The sequence below is a fragment of the Penicillium crustosum genome (assembly GCF_028827405.1).
Source record: "Penicillium crustosum strain IBT 35664 chromosome Unknown utg000002l_segment0_segment0, whole genome shotgun sequence".
Taxonomy (NCBI): domain Eukaryota; kingdom Fungi; phylum Ascomycota; class Eurotiomycetes; order Eurotiales; family Aspergillaceae; genus Penicillium; species Penicillium crustosum.
Genome location: NW_026623123.1, coordinates 8,840,841 through 8,856,819, shown reverse-complemented (window position 1 = coordinate 8,856,819; position 15,979 = coordinate 8,840,841). Strand labels below are relative to the sequence as shown.

General features: G+C 48.0%; 7 protein-coding genes across 7 annotated transcripts; 4 read left to right on the top strand and 3 right to left on the bottom strand.

Annotated features, from left to right (window-relative positions):
• Nucleotides 1-1,984: 1,984 nt before the first annotated feature.
• On the bottom strand, nucleotides 1,985-4,291 carry N7487_006883 (uncharacterized protein; the record flags this gene model as incomplete). Its single annotated transcript, XM_056874630.1, has 6 exons — nucleotides 1,985-2,576; nucleotides 2,654-2,734; nucleotides 2,842-3,231; nucleotides 3,291-3,417; nucleotides 3,481-3,664; nucleotides 3,965-4,291. The coding sequence occupies 6 exons, from the start codon at nucleotides 4,289-4,291 to the stop codon at nucleotides 1,985-1,987; spliced, it is 1,701 nt and encodes a 566-aa protein (XP_056732350.1).
• Nucleotides 4,292-4,472: 181 nt separating this feature from the next.
• N7487_006882 (uncharacterized protein) lies at nucleotides 4,473-6,159 on the bottom strand (the record flags this gene model as incomplete). The annotated part of the gene is made up of 4 exons (XM_056874629.1): nucleotides 4,473-4,841; nucleotides 4,913-5,404; nucleotides 5,461-5,956; nucleotides 6,143-6,159. The coding sequence occupies 4 exons, from the start codon at nucleotides 6,157-6,159 to the stop codon at nucleotides 4,473-4,475; spliced, it is 1,374 nt and encodes a 457-aa protein (XP_056732349.1).
• Nucleotides 6,160-7,209: 1,050 nt separating this feature from the next.
• N7487_006881 (uncharacterized protein) lies at nucleotides 7,210-8,049 on the top strand (the record flags this gene model as incomplete). Its single annotated transcript, XM_056874628.1, has 1 exon — nucleotides 7,210-8,049. One exon carries the CDS (start codon nucleotides 7,210-7,212, stop codon nucleotides 8,047-8,049), a length of 840 nt encoding a protein of 279 aa, XP_056732348.1.
• A 1,585-nt stretch (nucleotides 8,050-9,634) lies between these two features.
• On the top strand, nucleotides 9,635-10,449 carry N7487_006880 (LysM peptidoglycan-binding domain-containing protein; the record flags this gene model as incomplete). The annotated part of the gene is given in 4 exon segments (XM_056874627.1): nucleotides 9,635-9,914; nucleotides 9,933-10,022; nucleotides 10,138-10,269; nucleotides 10,337-10,449. 4 exon segments carry the CDS (start codon nucleotides 9,635-9,637, stop codon nucleotides 10,447-10,449), a joined length of 615 nt encoding a protein of 204 aa, XP_056732347.1.
• Nucleotides 10,450-10,462: 13 nt separating this feature from the next.
• N7487_006879 (uncharacterized protein) lies at nucleotides 10,463-10,720 on the top strand (the record flags this gene model as incomplete). Its single annotated transcript, XM_056874626.1, is given in 2 exon segments — nucleotides 10,463-10,588; nucleotides 10,607-10,720. The coding sequence occupies 2 exon segments, from the start codon at nucleotides 10,463-10,465 to the stop codon at nucleotides 10,718-10,720; spliced, it is 240 nt and encodes a 79-aa protein (XP_056732346.1).
• Nucleotides 10,721-11,604: 884 nt separating this feature from the next.
• Nucleotides 11,605-13,239, top strand: N7487_006878 (uncharacterized protein; the record flags this gene model as incomplete). The annotated part of the gene is made up of 1 exon (XM_056874625.1): nucleotides 11,605-13,239. One exon carries the CDS (start codon nucleotides 11,605-11,607, stop codon nucleotides 13,237-13,239), a length of 1,635 nt encoding a protein of 544 aa, XP_056732345.1.
• Nucleotides 13,240-13,937: 698 nt separating this feature from the next.
• Nucleotides 13,938-15,480, bottom strand: N7487_006877 (retrograde cargo receptor ERV46; the record flags this gene model as incomplete). The annotated part of the gene is made up of 4 exons (XM_056874624.1): nucleotides 15,230-15,480; nucleotides 14,951-15,131; nucleotides 14,149-14,881; nucleotides 13,938-14,123 (listed from the first exon to the last, which is right to left on the bottom strand). Exons 1-4 carry the CDS (start codon nucleotides 15,420-15,422, stop codon nucleotides 13,938-13,940), a joined length of 1,293 nt encoding a protein of 430 aa, XP_056732344.1. The 5' UTR covers nucleotides 15,423-15,480.
• Between the last annotated feature and the right edge of the window lie 499 nt (nucleotides 15,481-15,979).

The following is a 15,979-nucleotide window of genomic DNA, read 5'->3' as shown; positions in this document are numbered from 1 at the left end:
TTATTGATTCAATTAGGCTAGGCCAACATGCTGTTTACATCAATCTTAGAGAAAAGGTAACTATCTACTGGCGATGGGGGTTTATGTATGTTATGGGCACGTGCCTCACGTGATCCAAGCCGGGCTCTGGCCCGTTACACTTAATAGGTTTTGGGTTATAGCTAATAACCTAAACCTTATCGTTAGGTCGAAGTAATGGACTTAAACCCCATTTGGGTCCAAGTTAGAGTGGGTTGTGCTGAAGTCTACTTAGTAGAAATATCTACGTATAGGAGATACTACTAAGATACTGCTTGTGATGGTTTACTGTTTTCAGGTGCACGGCCTGTCAACCGGGTGGGATACGATGATAGGAGAGAGGAACAGATTGTATTGTCTCGGCGTAACAAGACTAATTCTTGTCGGAGCAAAACAGGATCCTCGGGAGTGCTGTGTTATCTATCACTTTACCCCGCCTTGATCACATAGGGTTAGCGACGAATCAGTGGTTCTCTACTCCCCGTGACCCAACAGGTAAGGCCAGGCAGCAATTCTGTTTTCATATTGTAAGGATCTTTATCCGTTACACTGCTCTCTACCTAAGTAGATCCTAGCCACGTAGCTATCAATCTATAGTTAAAGCTATTTATAACGCCTAAAGAGACAAATCCTAGGGTAGACTTCGACATCGCCCGTCCATGGGCACTAGGAAGTGTCCACGCCCCGTGGGCCTTTTGAAATTTGACGCCCATCGCCCACCATTATGCAAAATTAATGCAAAAATTACCCTATTAGGCTATTTTATATACATAACCAGTTCTTGGCAGTATCCACTTTGCCAAGAGTGTCCGCATATGCCTTGGCGACGCTTAAAGTGTCTCCACTCTAACGGGCGTTGTCTATCCTAGGGCTTAGTAGGATATGACAACTTCACTGATTTTGACTGGTTGTCGTGGGCGAGATAACACCTGTACTTCGTGTTATATAGATAAGGCCGAGGATATTGATAGATAATTTAAATCTAGTTAATAACGAGCTCCCCAGGCTCATAACCTGTTGGAATATTTAGGCAAGTAAATGGAGCAAATAATATATGTTGTATTGTAAAGGTATGAAGTTGTACAGGATATAGAGGAAAGAGAGCAGTAAACTACCACTACTATAGAATATGGATCATATGACATATGGGCGACATCAATACTAGTGTACCCTGTAATTAGCACTTATGCAACTTGTATGTGTATCCTGAAGAGTCAGATACCTGAGGCGCAATCACGCGGTGTACAAAAGTCTGCCCGGTAGATTCACTTCCTACCACTCATCTTCACAAGTCTTTATATTGCAGTACCAAGGAGGCTATAGTCGCCCTGAAAAAAAAAATATCGAATGCAATTCGATGATGTAAAATATGGTTGTTGGAAAAAAGAAGTTGAAGATTAAAGCTCTGGTGTATACGACACAGAAGTACGTTATGTTAAATAATATACCACAGAAGTAATATACTAAGCAACGTGTAAAAAGTTTGAATGTATAAATCTTTCACGAGGTATAGAATTGAAATTATAAAACTGTCTAATGTCTTCCTATATAGATGAAGCCGTATTTATATCTTCCTTTCCTCCCTGTAGATCTATCTGCCCTTATCATAAAATATTGCGTTTTATGATAAAGCGACATATACATGAGATCATGAAACCCATTAGAGTTTAGCGTTGAATAGATCCAAAAACATGTTAATTACCTCCCCACTAGCCGGCTTCCTCCTACCTTCTTCTCCCCATCTTCATTTTAATGTCTTCGCCAATGGATCTTGTTGTGAATTACCCTTTGCAGGAGAAAGCATGTCCTCTCCCACCAATCGCGGGTGTTGTTTTAAAAATAATAAAATATTTGAAGTATACTGGAGGGAATGAACCATGTAGAGAGTTCAAGTATCTAGATAACGGCCTTCACAACATAAAACGGCTTCTTCATTCAAGCACCCACAGTGAGACCTCAGGATGACTCAACCATATTTTTTGTATATAGTCCAGTGCACCTCCTGCTTCTTGATGTTACCATCACACTGCATAGCTCCCTTGCCCTGCATTTTACCAGTTCCGTAGCCCCAGTGCTTCGAAGCGTATCGGATAATATCGACAACATCCTGGGCCCCGACATATTCGTCGATATTTCCCTTACGACCTTTGCCCTCAATGCCGAAAGTACATGTTCCAAAATTGAGAATTCCGAACTGCCACTCGATTGGCTTGAACCATGACCTACTTGTTCCTTCTATGTTCTTGACAATAGCCAGACAATCCTCGATAAGGGGCGATCCACTTGTAGTCTCTTCGATATAGATTGTTTTCGATGTGGTGCAGTACGACTTGCCATTATCGTTGTTGTATGGGAAACCTTCCTTATTTCTTGTAGCATCTGTGGTGTCGGCATTTTCCAATGATTTGCGGGCCAGAGTCTCACTGCACACGGGGAGGTGCATGAACCCAGGAGTCGTGATGTCCATCTTCTTGAGGGCGTCAAATGTACCTGGATCTTTTGGATCCGCCTTTCCTCCGCCGTTCTCATTGCCGTTCTGCTTGTATGTTTTGACAGATCTGGTAGGGTCATTCATTAGTGATCTGTAACGGTAACGAGGAATGAAAGCAAACCCGTGGAGAAAACGAAGACTTACCCAGTAATGATATCTTCGACCTTCAGTCCATTCCAGGCCTTGCCATCGAGCTCTTCAACGCCTTTGGGCGAGGAGAATGCACTGTCGGGGCATTTGCAGCCTCCCGGAATCCGCAATTCTTGGCGCAAGGGTGCGATTTTCCATCAGGATCCGCCAATTGGTACAGCCTGTTTTCATAACACGCAGACTTCAAGTCCTTGGTATACTTGTCGCTATCCTTATCATCGCAGGTTCGACCTGTATCAATGATGAAAAGATGATGACCCGAGACCTGCCAAACGGCGGGAATAGAGTATGCCCAAAAGGTAGTTAGGAAACTATCTTCCACCGACTTCTTCTGAGCATCTGTTGCTTCGGTCTCCTTATCATTGCGCTTTGTATTTTTCGGATAGGGGATGTCTTCCGGAACGCCATCGAGCAGGCGTCCGTCCGCTATCATGGCGGTGAGTCTTTCAATGGACTTGTCAGAGCCGTCGAATAGATCTCTGAGATCCGTCGTGAAAATGTACTCCCAAGCTTTAAGACTCTGACCCATGTACTTGGAGAACTCGGCTTGCTTTTCGGGTTTCCAGTCCTTTCTGAAGATGAATCTTAATCAGCTATAGTTCCATATCAAACTTAAATTTGGAAGACCCACGCGTCCCAATCGCCCTTCAGATTTGTTGCAATCGTGACAGGACTGGTGAGGATGGCGTTCAAGACCCCCTTGTGGTGATCTCTCGAGGCGTCAGTTTTGGCGGCCATCGCAGGTATTCCCGCCAGCACTATAATGTAAATTAGTACAATTAAGGAATTTGACCAAGTAAAGTTCATAGGGAGGAGAGTACCATCGTCGAAGAATTTCCCGCCAACTGTTGGCACACCCAAGGCGATCAGACCTAGGATGGTGTTTAACCACGAATCATCCTTCTTTGGAGGAACAGGGGCGAATGTGTTCTCTAAGTCAGGGAGTGTGTTGTCAATGACAAGTGCGGCGTCAGCCACAAGTGCACTCTTGAACTTGGCGTACATCTGGGCGTATCAATTGTTAGCTGGATCCTTTCGAACTGCGCGCGGGGGATAGTAATAGTGATTACTTGATGAATAACGACAAAAGAGTTCCAGATGAACACAGCCGCAGCACCTGTCTTGTCATTCGTATCAACCTCGAATTCCGGGCAGCTTCAAGTCTGCCCGCAATTGGAGTCATCTTGAATACGATGGCAATTTGCCCCGCCGGAATTGCCAAGGAAGTACAAAATCTGGGACGAGAACTTATCCCTGACGTCTCGGTGAGACTTTTTTTCGGTAGTCCTTCCAATCTGCAATTACATCACTCCAGGCATCGGCAGCGCCAAGCTTTTCCCAACGGGTCATAGGGGACCAATAGGGAATCTCCCTGTAGTACTCGCTGTCACAGCCGATCTTAGTCCAGTTGCCCCTGCGGCTACCAGCGCCTCGGGGCGTGATGACGCCAGACTTGGCTTCAAGTATCAGACCAGCCCAACTATCTAATCCCTTGGGTGCATCGTTGAATTGTTCTAAATCGGTGGCCCAGTTGACTGTGCCGCCCATACCAAGGGATTCGTACATCTTGGCTCGCTGAGCCCTGATTTCGGGGCTCATGTAGGCCACCCAATTTGTGTCATCATAGGCCATGATGTTGCTATTGCTGTAAGCATCAACATAATGTTTATTGACGCAGGATGAGTTGTTATTGAGGAGTTGATTGAGCTCAGCATTTGAGGTGTAGCCCGCGGTATCGGTGCACTCTGCCTTCTCGGCCCTGGAATCCAGTCAGCCTCCGGTGAATTTGCACGGCGGTCCATCGCAGTCTGCATCAGACGTAGCTGCTGACACCGACAACCACCTTGCCCGAGTCCGCACCCGCATTGGTGATTAGGGCAAGGGATTCTCGGGTCTCCGTCATGTTGACATGGCTTCGCAGACAGCTTCCATTATCGCAACCTGGCTGGGCGTTGGGGTTACCTGCATCCCATTGTCCGTGTGAATCATAAGTCATGAAGACAATGTAGTCAACAACCTTACTGATCTCTGCGATCGGGAAGCCCTTGAGGTACCAGTACGAGCCAGGAGCAGCAATCGAAACAGACTTCCCTTTAAGAAGATTCTTCAGAAACACAAGGAAAGCGAGATAGTTGGCTCCTTCACTCTTGTCGCCAGGTGGGGTTCCAGGATTATCAGGTGCCTAGTTTTTGTTAGTGACCGATCACTCTTTCAGCCTCGGAGAGAAATGGCGCATAGGGGGGCCGCACGTACACTTGGGTATTCCCAGTCAATGTCGACACCATCAAGGTTGTTATCGTCCACGAACTTCGCAATGTTAGTCGTAAGCTTCTTGCGATTAGCCGGGCTGGTTCCTTGGCGCAAAATCTGGTATGTCGATGCTTGGGTGGAGAAGGCCCATCCACCGAAGCTGACAATCCTCTTGGGACCGGAGATATGCTTGAAGTTAAAGAACTGATAGTTGGTCGATTTGTCGTAAATGCCGATTTCATAGTCGGAGGAGATATCGGCAAAACCAAAATGCAAGTGTGTATATTTTGAATGATCAACTTGCGTCGCATCTTGATACAAGCAATCACGTTTGAACTGATAACCTTCGTAGTATCCGATGCTGCGGAACTCACTGGGGGCAGTTCCTTTCACGATATTCATACCGCAGTGTGAGATGCAGCCGTTGGTTCCAGGTTTGGCAGTACCAGGGGCGCCCGTGTTAGTATCGGTACAGAATTCTGCTGTGGTCCCGCACTATAGACAGTATTAGTGAACCCAGTGCAGTGACAGAAAGCAGATGGTGAGCATACGTGGCCAAATGTGTTGCAGCAAGCATTAAGTGGGCATGGGTTGAGGTCGGCAAGCTTGCTCATGTCTTTTGGAGGCTTTGTGCCAGGAACCTGGGGACCACACTTGGCATCAGAAACCTCAGCCGGCATGGGCGGAGATCCTTTGCTGACACAGATGACAGAATCTTTGAAGATGTTCTTGCATCCGGTCCATCCCCAAGTCTTTTGATTGAAGCCATCGATGTCTTTCTCCGTAAGACCATTGGCCACGGCGATCGTTGAACAACTTTCGCCATCGCCAACAGTGGCTGTGGCACATGAGCGATCTTTGTTGGGCTTTGGGCTAAAGTCGGGAAGTGTACCAGAGGAGTAGCAAACGTGCTGACCAGGCCTTAACCTCGAGCAGAAGCCTTTAGCAGATTTGTATTTGGTGAAGTCAGTCCCGGAGATACCACACCTCAAGGCGATTGCGGCGCAGCTATCACCATCTTGGACCTTCTCTGTTTTGCACTCCGCCCTAAGAAATAGTAGATTCCTCTCCTGTTGCGTAGGTTACTTGGCAAGTAGGGGTGAACCAGAGGCTTTCACGCTGTTTGTGGTCGTATTTCTAGGCTTAATGGACAGCATGAGAGATGTAAAGTGATAGCCGTGAAGTTCGTGCTTTGTTCGAAGTCAAGGCACTCGGCATTGGACGAGGACACACCTTTTGAGCTGTTTCATATGGCTGTAGGTCGACCAATGGGAGGGATTGGGTCCCGTGATAATTCATCGCTCGGGGCAGATGCTGTTAAACCCCTGATAGCTTGGGCTACCACCCAGTCTGGAGTTTCCCTGGCCGGAGACGACCGCAGCTGATAGCAGTATGTCTGCAGCCATGCCATTTAAAAGGGGTGCCATAGCTTTGGACCCCTTGTGGCGGAGGTTGAAAAGAGTGTAATATGAAAAATCGAAAAGGGTGATAAGAATTAACCAAAAGAGTGTATAGACAGATGAAAACGGGTGGCTGTTGGGAACGGTGAAAGTCCCAAGAATCTCCGCAAGTCGAGAGGTATATTGATTTCGAGAGAACCATGTCCAGTACTGGAGTAGCGCAAATAAATATACCATCTTTTCTCGCCCCCAATCTTAGACTTGACATGGAATCCTTCCAAAGTACAAGTCTCTCCACGCAGACCCATCTGATATGGCCACCGGGTATGATTGTATCACGAACGACATACCCACGCGGATACTTTCTCTGAGTCCGAGAACTAGATCTATCTGGTGTTTCAGAGAAATGCACCACAATTCCCGTAGAATGCCATGGAGAACACCCAATTGCAGCATTTGTATGAATTATACAGGAGCCGCCAAGAGTAGGAAGGCCCCCCAAGCACTGGCTCGACCCACTGCACCGAGAGATCTACAATGGACATAAACTAGAGGTATTAAATGCATGTATATGATATACCGGAGTACGGGTACTCCGTATATAATTCCGTATTGAGGTGGCCCACTTTAAAAGGACCCTCTTTTGCGACCCTGAACTACGAAACCTTCCAGTCGCGTTAGCGCGCTGTAGTCTCATTTGTGCCCCGAAAAATTACCAACACAATTTGGGGTACTTCGCCCTACCGCATCAAAACTTCCTTGTCTTTTGATCTCTTCTCCTGGCCTTGAGAGCCTTACGATCGATATCAATTGATATCAGCTTTTTCTTTTAGACTGTCCTAGTAATCCGTTGTTACACGACACTAGACCTTTCCACTCCAATATTGTCGAAATCGCAGGATGCTCAACTTCAAGGCGCGACTTCTCACCCTCGGCCTTATGGCGTCCCTAGGAGCGGCCAATACGCATGACTTGGGCTTCGGAGAGATCGATCTGATCTTCCCACGAAATGGCACCTTTGAGCCGATGGTGCTCATGCCCGTCATCTTCGCATTTCAGAACCCCAAGGTGATTGATGGACTCTATCCATACCTTAGGTACGGTGTGTGGCCGGCGGATCTCCCAAAGGGGAATCAAACAATGGCCGCCTATATCGATCATGATGCGTTGAACCTTAATATGACGGACTCGGTATTATACCTTAAGAGTAGCATACCTAGCACTCTGCATCCCGAGAGTCTGGACACCGAGAATGAATGGGAATTTGTCTGGGGACTCGAATGGACAAATTGCTCTACAGCGGCGAATGGGACCACTTCCAACGGCAAGCCCAAGGTCAACTACAATGGCCCGTCCGATAGCCATTCCATCCGCTTCACTACGAAAAAAGGGGCAGGTCAGCCCAATTTGACCGCTCTCACCGCCGATGACAAGTGCGATGACATCTCCGCCATGGCGTTCGACGTCACGAAAACTCTCACAGCTCAATCAGGCTACCTTCAAGGGGACAAATGCGCCGTGCTTGAGACTCCGGCGCCTACTCCTTCTCCTTGCAAGGTCAGTATCGTTCCTTCGGCTGCCTCGAGCATAGCAGCTGCTATCACTGCAGCTAAGTGCAATGGTATCGACCCTATTGTGAGCTGCCCGGCCAAGAACGGCGGGGCTGCTATCACCGATATGGCTTCTTCACTGAAATGGTGGACTCCTGGTGTATTGATTGTGGGAACGCTCTTGATTTAGATGCGATGTTGTTCATATTTCCGATGTATTAGAGCATTCTACATGTATGAAGTATTACTGCCGCAACGAGAGTTGGAGATTTCGTTATCAACATATTTTTAATACAAGGAATGGGGCCAATGTAGGGTCGTATCCAACCTTGGAAGCTGAATTGACACTGTCTTTCTTTATCTATCAATCAACGTTGTTCTTCGGAAAGTGAGGTCCACCCCGCCCGTAAGAAATTGAAAAAGTAGTATTTGTGTATACTAGATAATAACTACCTAGGTAATAGTAAAATACACTCCCTTGTAGTAACATCACCAATATGCTCCACAAATATACCGAATAAGAACTATAATATCACCACTAACATCCCTAGCCGTAAAGTATTTAATATGTTTGGCTCTTGGCGTTTTTTTAAGGGTCCTCGGAACCCCACGACTTGTCGATTTCCATACTAGAACAAGCTTAGTGCTGCAACCTCACTCCAATTTCAACCATACCACTTTCTTGGCATTACAAGTAATGGCTTGAAACACCCACGTGAGGGTAAAGATATCTTATGCTAGTAAATTTTATATTATCAGAACCGCAAGTTACCATCCAAGTATGGAGTATGGAGTATACAGGGTCTATTGACAAGCTACTCCGCACACTACGGAGTACTCTAGCACCTGCATCCATCAGGCACCCTCAATGCCAAGTAAAAAGACCAGGTTGGGCGCGATTGAATCAGGGAACCTTGAGCCCTTTAACAGCATTGTCTCCGACAAAATTTTGCATTTACGAGAATCCAAAAACAATGACAGTTCCATAGGGCTAGATTATACACTACAATCCTCGGTAGGCTTCAAGCCATTGCGGGCGGAGCAATCGGGTGGAAGGTGGGTCAAGCCCTGGTAACCTAAATGTGGCCAATTAACATCAAGAATGAAAGCCCTGGTGCCCAGGTGGCCCTTTTCCCGGGCCGGCCCGCCAATCGGGTTATCACGACTGAAGTGCAGGTGGAGACCCGGCCAGGCAAAAGGGCAGTTTTGAAATCAGCCCTGGAGGTTCCAAGGTTAGTGCAGTTTAGAGCTAAGTCGAGATTTGCGATAGCCTGATGCCTAGGTAGGCTGAATTTTGAGCTTAGGCTAGCTTGTGCAGGGGACCCTTGGTTCCTCGGGCGTCTTTAGGGCCTTGGCGTGGTTCCAAGGTTACAGTCTGTAAGTGAAAAAGGCTGTATATAGTACAAGTAAATCCGGCAATCCGACTCCTTCTCCCCCATCCTTCCTATTTGGGACTATCAAAGCCGCAATAAAGCCCACTTTGCATAGTTCAGCCCTCGATGCAGCCCACTGCAGTTTCGTTTGCCATGATGGATTACGATTGAACTGAGAGAGCACTACTCGTATCTATCGCGCCGGTGATTTGGAATACAGGTCGATGAGTCTCCCAGAAGTGATGGATTAATCCCAGTTAACCATGTCGTTGGGGACAAATTGTGTCGAAAGAGTTTCAAAATGCATATAAAAGCACCAAGTTGTCCGACGATACGGCCCAGCCTGGTTCAGATCGACTTGGCCCCTGAAAACCATTACTAGGATTCAACAATATAGTCATTATGTACAGAAAGTCTGCTCTTGCCTTGGTTCTCTTGCCGCAGTTGATTTCTACATGCTCCATCGGACATGACTTTTCTCGTCGTAGAGTTGACTGCACCTTCACGGTAGCTGCCAGTTCTGGAGACACTTGTGAGACCTTTGCTGACAGCTGGGGCATAACAACCAAGGAGCTTAGGTCTGCCGTGACGACCTCCAGCTCGACCGAGACTACCAAGACTCTCACCACGACCTCTTCGGCCACTGACCATGAGCCCACTCAGCCGGGTCTCGCTGAGAACTGTGACAAGTCCTAAAAAGGTTCGGAGGGGGACAGCTGTTATAATATTGAGGCTTCAGCCGGCATCACCCATTCGCAGTTCTTGAAATGGAACCCCTACATCAACGAAAGTATGCCTCCACATCTTCATTCACATTTCTTTCTTCTCCAGCTTAGCAAACTAACAACTGTCAGAGCGTACCAACATCTGGCCAGACTACTTTGTCTGCATCCACGTCCCTTGAGCAACCACCACTTCTGCTGAGAACTGCGATAAGTTCCACAAGGTTGGTTCCGGTGACCAGTGCCACTCCATCCAAACCGAGTACAAGATCACCCTCAAACAATTCATCGACTGGAACCCCGCCATCAACTCTGGTATGTGAGAGCCATGCAAAGAATATTTGTAACCCAGTTTCTTAACACTAATTCTTACGCTCCTCAGACTGCACAAACCTGCAACTGGACTACAACGTGTGTGACCACATTCCCGGCGCTACCAACACCCATAACCCTACGCCGCAGATGCCCAACCTACCCTCGTACTGCAAGACATAGCATAAGGTTGCCGATGGTGAGAGCTGCCCTACGATTCAGAGGGAGGCTGGTGGTATCACTCTCGATCAGCTCCGTAAGTGGAACCCGACCATCGATGCGAAGTGCAGCAACATTTGGAGCGGTTACTACATATGCACTGGTGTTTAATATCCCGTAGTACATGATGGTTTCTGTAGAAGGAAGTTGGCATCAATATGATCCCCGGGACCCTCACGCAAGCCCGCCGGTCGATGTTATGCTTTCCATAAAGCTCAAGCATCTGCACATATAGTACGGAAGATGAGCACAGCACAACGACCATTATTATCGGGGTCTTAATTGCTATCATATGATCTCTATGTGTCTACTTGATCCTGTATGTTAACATAAAAATATATTCGAGCTTCTATTATTGGTTTACTTAATCTACGCTACGGCACCCTAGTCTGGAGTGACGTAACGCCCTATGCCTTGAATGTCTATAGTCCATGCTTGTCTCGAATGATAGTTGGATACCAATGTCGCGGAATGAATAATTTTGCATAAGAGGAGGAACTATTAAGTTTTCGCGTAAGAAATAAGTGAGTAATGTACAACAACCATCTACATTGGTGTCACCTCGGTGGTTATGTAGGTTATGTACGATATAGAAGAATCCGCGGGCCAATGGGACCAACAAAGCGAATATTCTATGACAGCATTTCCCCACCTGATTTATAAATCAGAATATTAAGAAAGATATGATTGAACATAGATGCTGCGTGGAGTAGATATAATCCTTGACATTTGACGTAGCCTGGGGCTGAAATGACGTAAGGGAGGTCGGATTGCCGACGCTCCGGCTCGTAGGCCGGAGAATCCAATGCTGGGGAACAGGTTTTCCCCAGTTTTTAGTGGATATCATTGGATATCCCATCTTTGAACAAAAGTACTTTGTACATCAATCTTAGTGATAGCGTCGAATGACCATGGTCGTTATTATGGCATATGGGGCCAGTGCGCCGCTTCTCGATATATTAAAAACAAGCCTGGTATCATCTGTTGTGCAATAGTACAGACCATTTGTTTATTCTCCGTTTCTTATCCTCCAATTCCCAATTCCAAATGTACTACTGTGGACCAAGTATATCTATACAATAGATATTAATCAACACAACCTGCCAGACGCCTGTCCCAATGGACTCCACAGACCCCGAGAAGCCGAGGACATCAAGCTCCAAGGATGAAGCTAGCCCACAAGCAAATAAAATCGAAGCAGAACGGGGTGTCGATGCCCACGCCGAACGCGCCTCCAACTCCGACACAGCAAGTCACGACGATAAACCCAAGCTGCGTACCGGTGGCAAACCCGAGCTCACAGAAGACGACTGCTACGAAAAACTCGGCTTCTGCTTCCCAACATGGAAAAAATGGATGATCCTCTCCGTCATCTTCGTGGTTCAGATGTCTATGAACTTCAACACAGGCGTCTACGCGAACGCCGTCACCGGTCTGACCGAAGAATTCCACATCAGCGAACAAGCCGCGCGAGTCGGACAATGTGTGTTCCTAGTCGCATACGCATTCGGATGTGAGCTCTGGGCACCGTGGAGCGAGGAATTTGGCCGCTGGCCCATCATGCAGCTCTCCTTATTCCTCGTAAACATCTGGCAAATCCCATGCGCCTTGGCACCCAACTACGGCACAATCGTCGTATGTCGTATCCTCGGTGGTCTCAGTTCTGCCGGAGGGTCAGTCACCCTCGGTATGACAGCGGATATGTGGGAAGCCGACGACCAAGGCTACGCAGTAGCCTTTGTGGTTCTCTCGTCAGTGGGAGGATCAACTGTTGGACCCTTCTTCGGCGGTATGATCGGCGAATGGCTCACATGGCAATGGGTATTCTGGATCCAATTGATCGTCGGAGCGGTAACACAGATCCTGCACTTCTTCATCGTGCCAGAAACCCGCACGACGATCCTGATCGACCGCGAAGCCAAACGGCGCCGCAAGAACGGCGAGGACATCTGGGGACCGAACGAACTCAAAACCCCACGTCTAGACTTCCACGACGTCCTAAGAATCTGGATCCGGCCATTCGAGATGTTCCTCCGCGAACCAATCGTCCTCTTCCTCTCCCTCCTCTCTGGTTTCTCCGACGCCCTAATCTTCGTCTTCACCGAGTCCTTCACTCTAGTCTTCGAACAATGGTCCTTCAGCGTGCTAGCTATCGGCCTAACATTCGCCTCGATCCTCATCGGCTACGTAATAGCATACATAATCTTCCTACCCGACATCCACCGCCAAATTCAAACACGCCGCAAATGCGGCACAGCGAGCCGTCTCGCCGAGCGCCGTCTCCTCCTCCTCCTCTTCATCGCACCGCTCGAACCAATCGGTCTCCTCGGCTTCGCGTGGACATCAACCGGCCCACCAATTCCCTGGATCGCGCCGTGCATCTTTGCCTGTCTGATTGCAATGGCGAACTATGCAATCTACATGGCGACGATAGACTATATGGTTGCGGCGTATGGTCCGTACTCTGCATCTGCAACGGGTGGTAATGGCTTCGCGAGAGACTTCCTTGCTGGTATCGCGACTATGTACTCCACGCCCATGTACCAGAATATGGGGAGCAGGTATCATCTCCAGTGGGCGAGTACGTTGCTCGGCTGTGTGGGGTTCTTGGTTTTGATTCCGGTTTATGTGTTCTACTGGAAAGGTCCGGAAATTAGGGCAAAGAGTAAATTCGCGCAGCAGCTTGCTGCTGATCGGGAAAGGCATACTGAGAGCAGGAGAGCCAGTCAGGCGAGAGCTTCGGTTGGGGGGTAGTGGTTGTGTTTGGGGTTGGTGCATTATATTATAGTTGTTAGATGGCTACCCTGGGTAGATGGATATATTGTTTATTTAATTGTTTTAGATCATTACTCTTATATTTTATTATATATGTGAGATCAAATAGTTCGTTCCTTCTTCTTCTGGAAATATAGACTAATCATCAGCAACTCCAATGGGACTTCATGATAGAGAGGAGCCCAGCTGAATTACCAGTCTACGAGATGGGCTTAGCAGATTGAGCCGGCCCATGGGGTTATCAGTATTTTTAGTCCGTGTGACCCCACTCAGCCACTGGTTGGGAATGTCGATGGGTATTGCTCTTAAATTCATAGGACTCTGGGGAAAGATGTGTATACTTCCGAAATGGGAAAGTGGGTATATGCCACGTGACATTATACTCAATTCGAATACGATCAGTTGCAAATTTCCACGTTGCTTTTTCAATCAAAAAGATTCGATGTTATCGATAGATGAATAGTTACATCTTAGCTCAAGACAACGCAATAGCAAAACATTTATAAAGGTATCTCAAGAACGCCCCAAGTGCCAGCTTCCCTCGCTTCCACGATGCTTCATTCAACTCGCCTCTTCACCCCGAAAAGCACCTTCCTCATGCTACAGTAGATCATCCCACGCAAAGAAATGTTTTGTAAATACTAGATACTATCTTATCTCCGACTAAATATCACCATCTAGCTCGAATGCAACTTCTTGACGCGCATAGCACCTTCATACAGACCGCGATCCAAAGCAGCAGCGACAGTCAGAGTACCACCGATAATAGCACAGACACCAGTAAGGAAGTTGGTAAAAGTCTTCGGGCGAGCCTCACGGTTGACAACCTTCATAGGGGGAGATATCGTAGTTGAAGAAGACACCTGGAATACCACCGCCGGCATGTACGCGCTCCTTATGGCCCTCCGCAGCATCATTTCCACCGGAAAGAGGACGCTTGTGAGAGGTGACCGAGTACTGGTGAGCCTCGATACTACCCTGACTACCGTAGCCAAGGCCGTGGGAGCCAAGGGGGGCCTTGTCATAGGCATTGTGGATGGAGGTCGAGAACTGTGGATCCCAGCCTAGAGGCAAGTACGATGTCGAGACAACCTTGACAAAGTACATGAAGTTGTAGGCGGGTTCATCAGTCTCCTGCTTGGTATCGTCAAGTGGGTTGGTGTGGTGGTGGTCGGTCCAACCCCAGCGGCCTGCAAGCTCGGTGGGAAGCTGGGGTCCGAAGCGAAGCTCGTGAATGAAGTGGGACATCGTGTGCTGCTCCGATGGGCCTGCGTTAGGGACGATATAGGTGTCCAGGTCGTGGATGTGCATGTTGCCACTGGTGAAGCTGCGGCCCGGTGCAATGTGGAAGTTGCCTATCACCTTGTTGACCTTCAGCACACCTTCGACCCGACATCCTTCGCGGCGCTGTGCGACAAGTTTATCGGCATATCCTTCACGCTTACACTGCTCGATGTTGCTCCCATCACCGAAGGCCCATTGCTTCTCGGCGTAGGCTTCGCGCACTTCCTCGCAAGTGGTACAGCATCCTGGTTTGATAACAGTGGAGGGAGGTGTTGCTCCACCACATTCACCACAGTAGTCGGGAGCCAAGTGCTTCGCGGCTTCTGATGGGGAGTGCCTGGAAAGGGACGATAATGAGGTTGTGGCCACGACAGGAACGATTTCGGGTGGAAGAACTGGCACTTACAGGTCCAAAGCCTGGATATCAATCACCTTGCCGCCTTCATTGTGTGGGCTCAGGCGGACTTTGTTCACGCCGTGGGCAACACCGACCTGCTGCTCACCAGAGACATCCATCACATCCAAGGTCAAGAGCTCACATGGCAGCCGAGGGAAGGTCATGTTCAAATGGATCTCCATTCGCTCTCCTGCGCAGCAAAATTGAGTCGTTAGCGACTTTTGCCCTATACATTGTATCTTCTGCAGGTCCATCGTGGGTCCAATCGAGTCCAAACTCTATTCATACCTCGCGATTTATCGACAACCAGCTCCGGCAGCACCACCACTCGTCGGTAGTCGGCCCATTCACCCCATACTAGCCACATAACAATCAATAGCGAGGCAATTGTAATGACACCTCCGGAGTTTGTGCGAATGCGAGCATCTTCGACGGTCTTGGCGAAGGCATCTAGCCTCGTGAATCGCGACTTTGCGGACATCTCGCCGGTCAATCTACGACCATAGGATGAAGCGCAAAGGCCAGGCGATGGTTTGTAGGCAGCGGTAGAAAATTAAGCGCCTGTAAGACAAAAAGAACACGAATAGGTCAGCTACGTGGTCATTGGACGCGCAAGCTCTATTGAATGAGGGAGACCCCATTCAAATAAACAGATCAAACAAACACATGGAGTAAACAAAATGAGGGAAGGCAACCATACCAACAATAAAGTACGAGTGAGTCAATTCAAACTCAATGCGACCGAGTCTTCCAGGCACCTGACAATAGAGACAAGATCAAGGCCAATTTGAAGCCTCCAAGTGGCCAGGCATACTTGCAGGCTCAATGTATGAGGAGCACTCGTGAGGACAGACGACAGCATGTGATTGGCCCATCTGAAACAAAATGATGAGTCATCACCTAATGAGGACTAGTACTGAACAATGCTGCCTAATTGGGACTAGTAGCAGTGAATGCCGCCTCATCACGTGCCAATCGTCACTTTTTCTTTGAACTCACTTTAGTTATTCACAGCTCTATTGTTCTTTGGTCATTCAC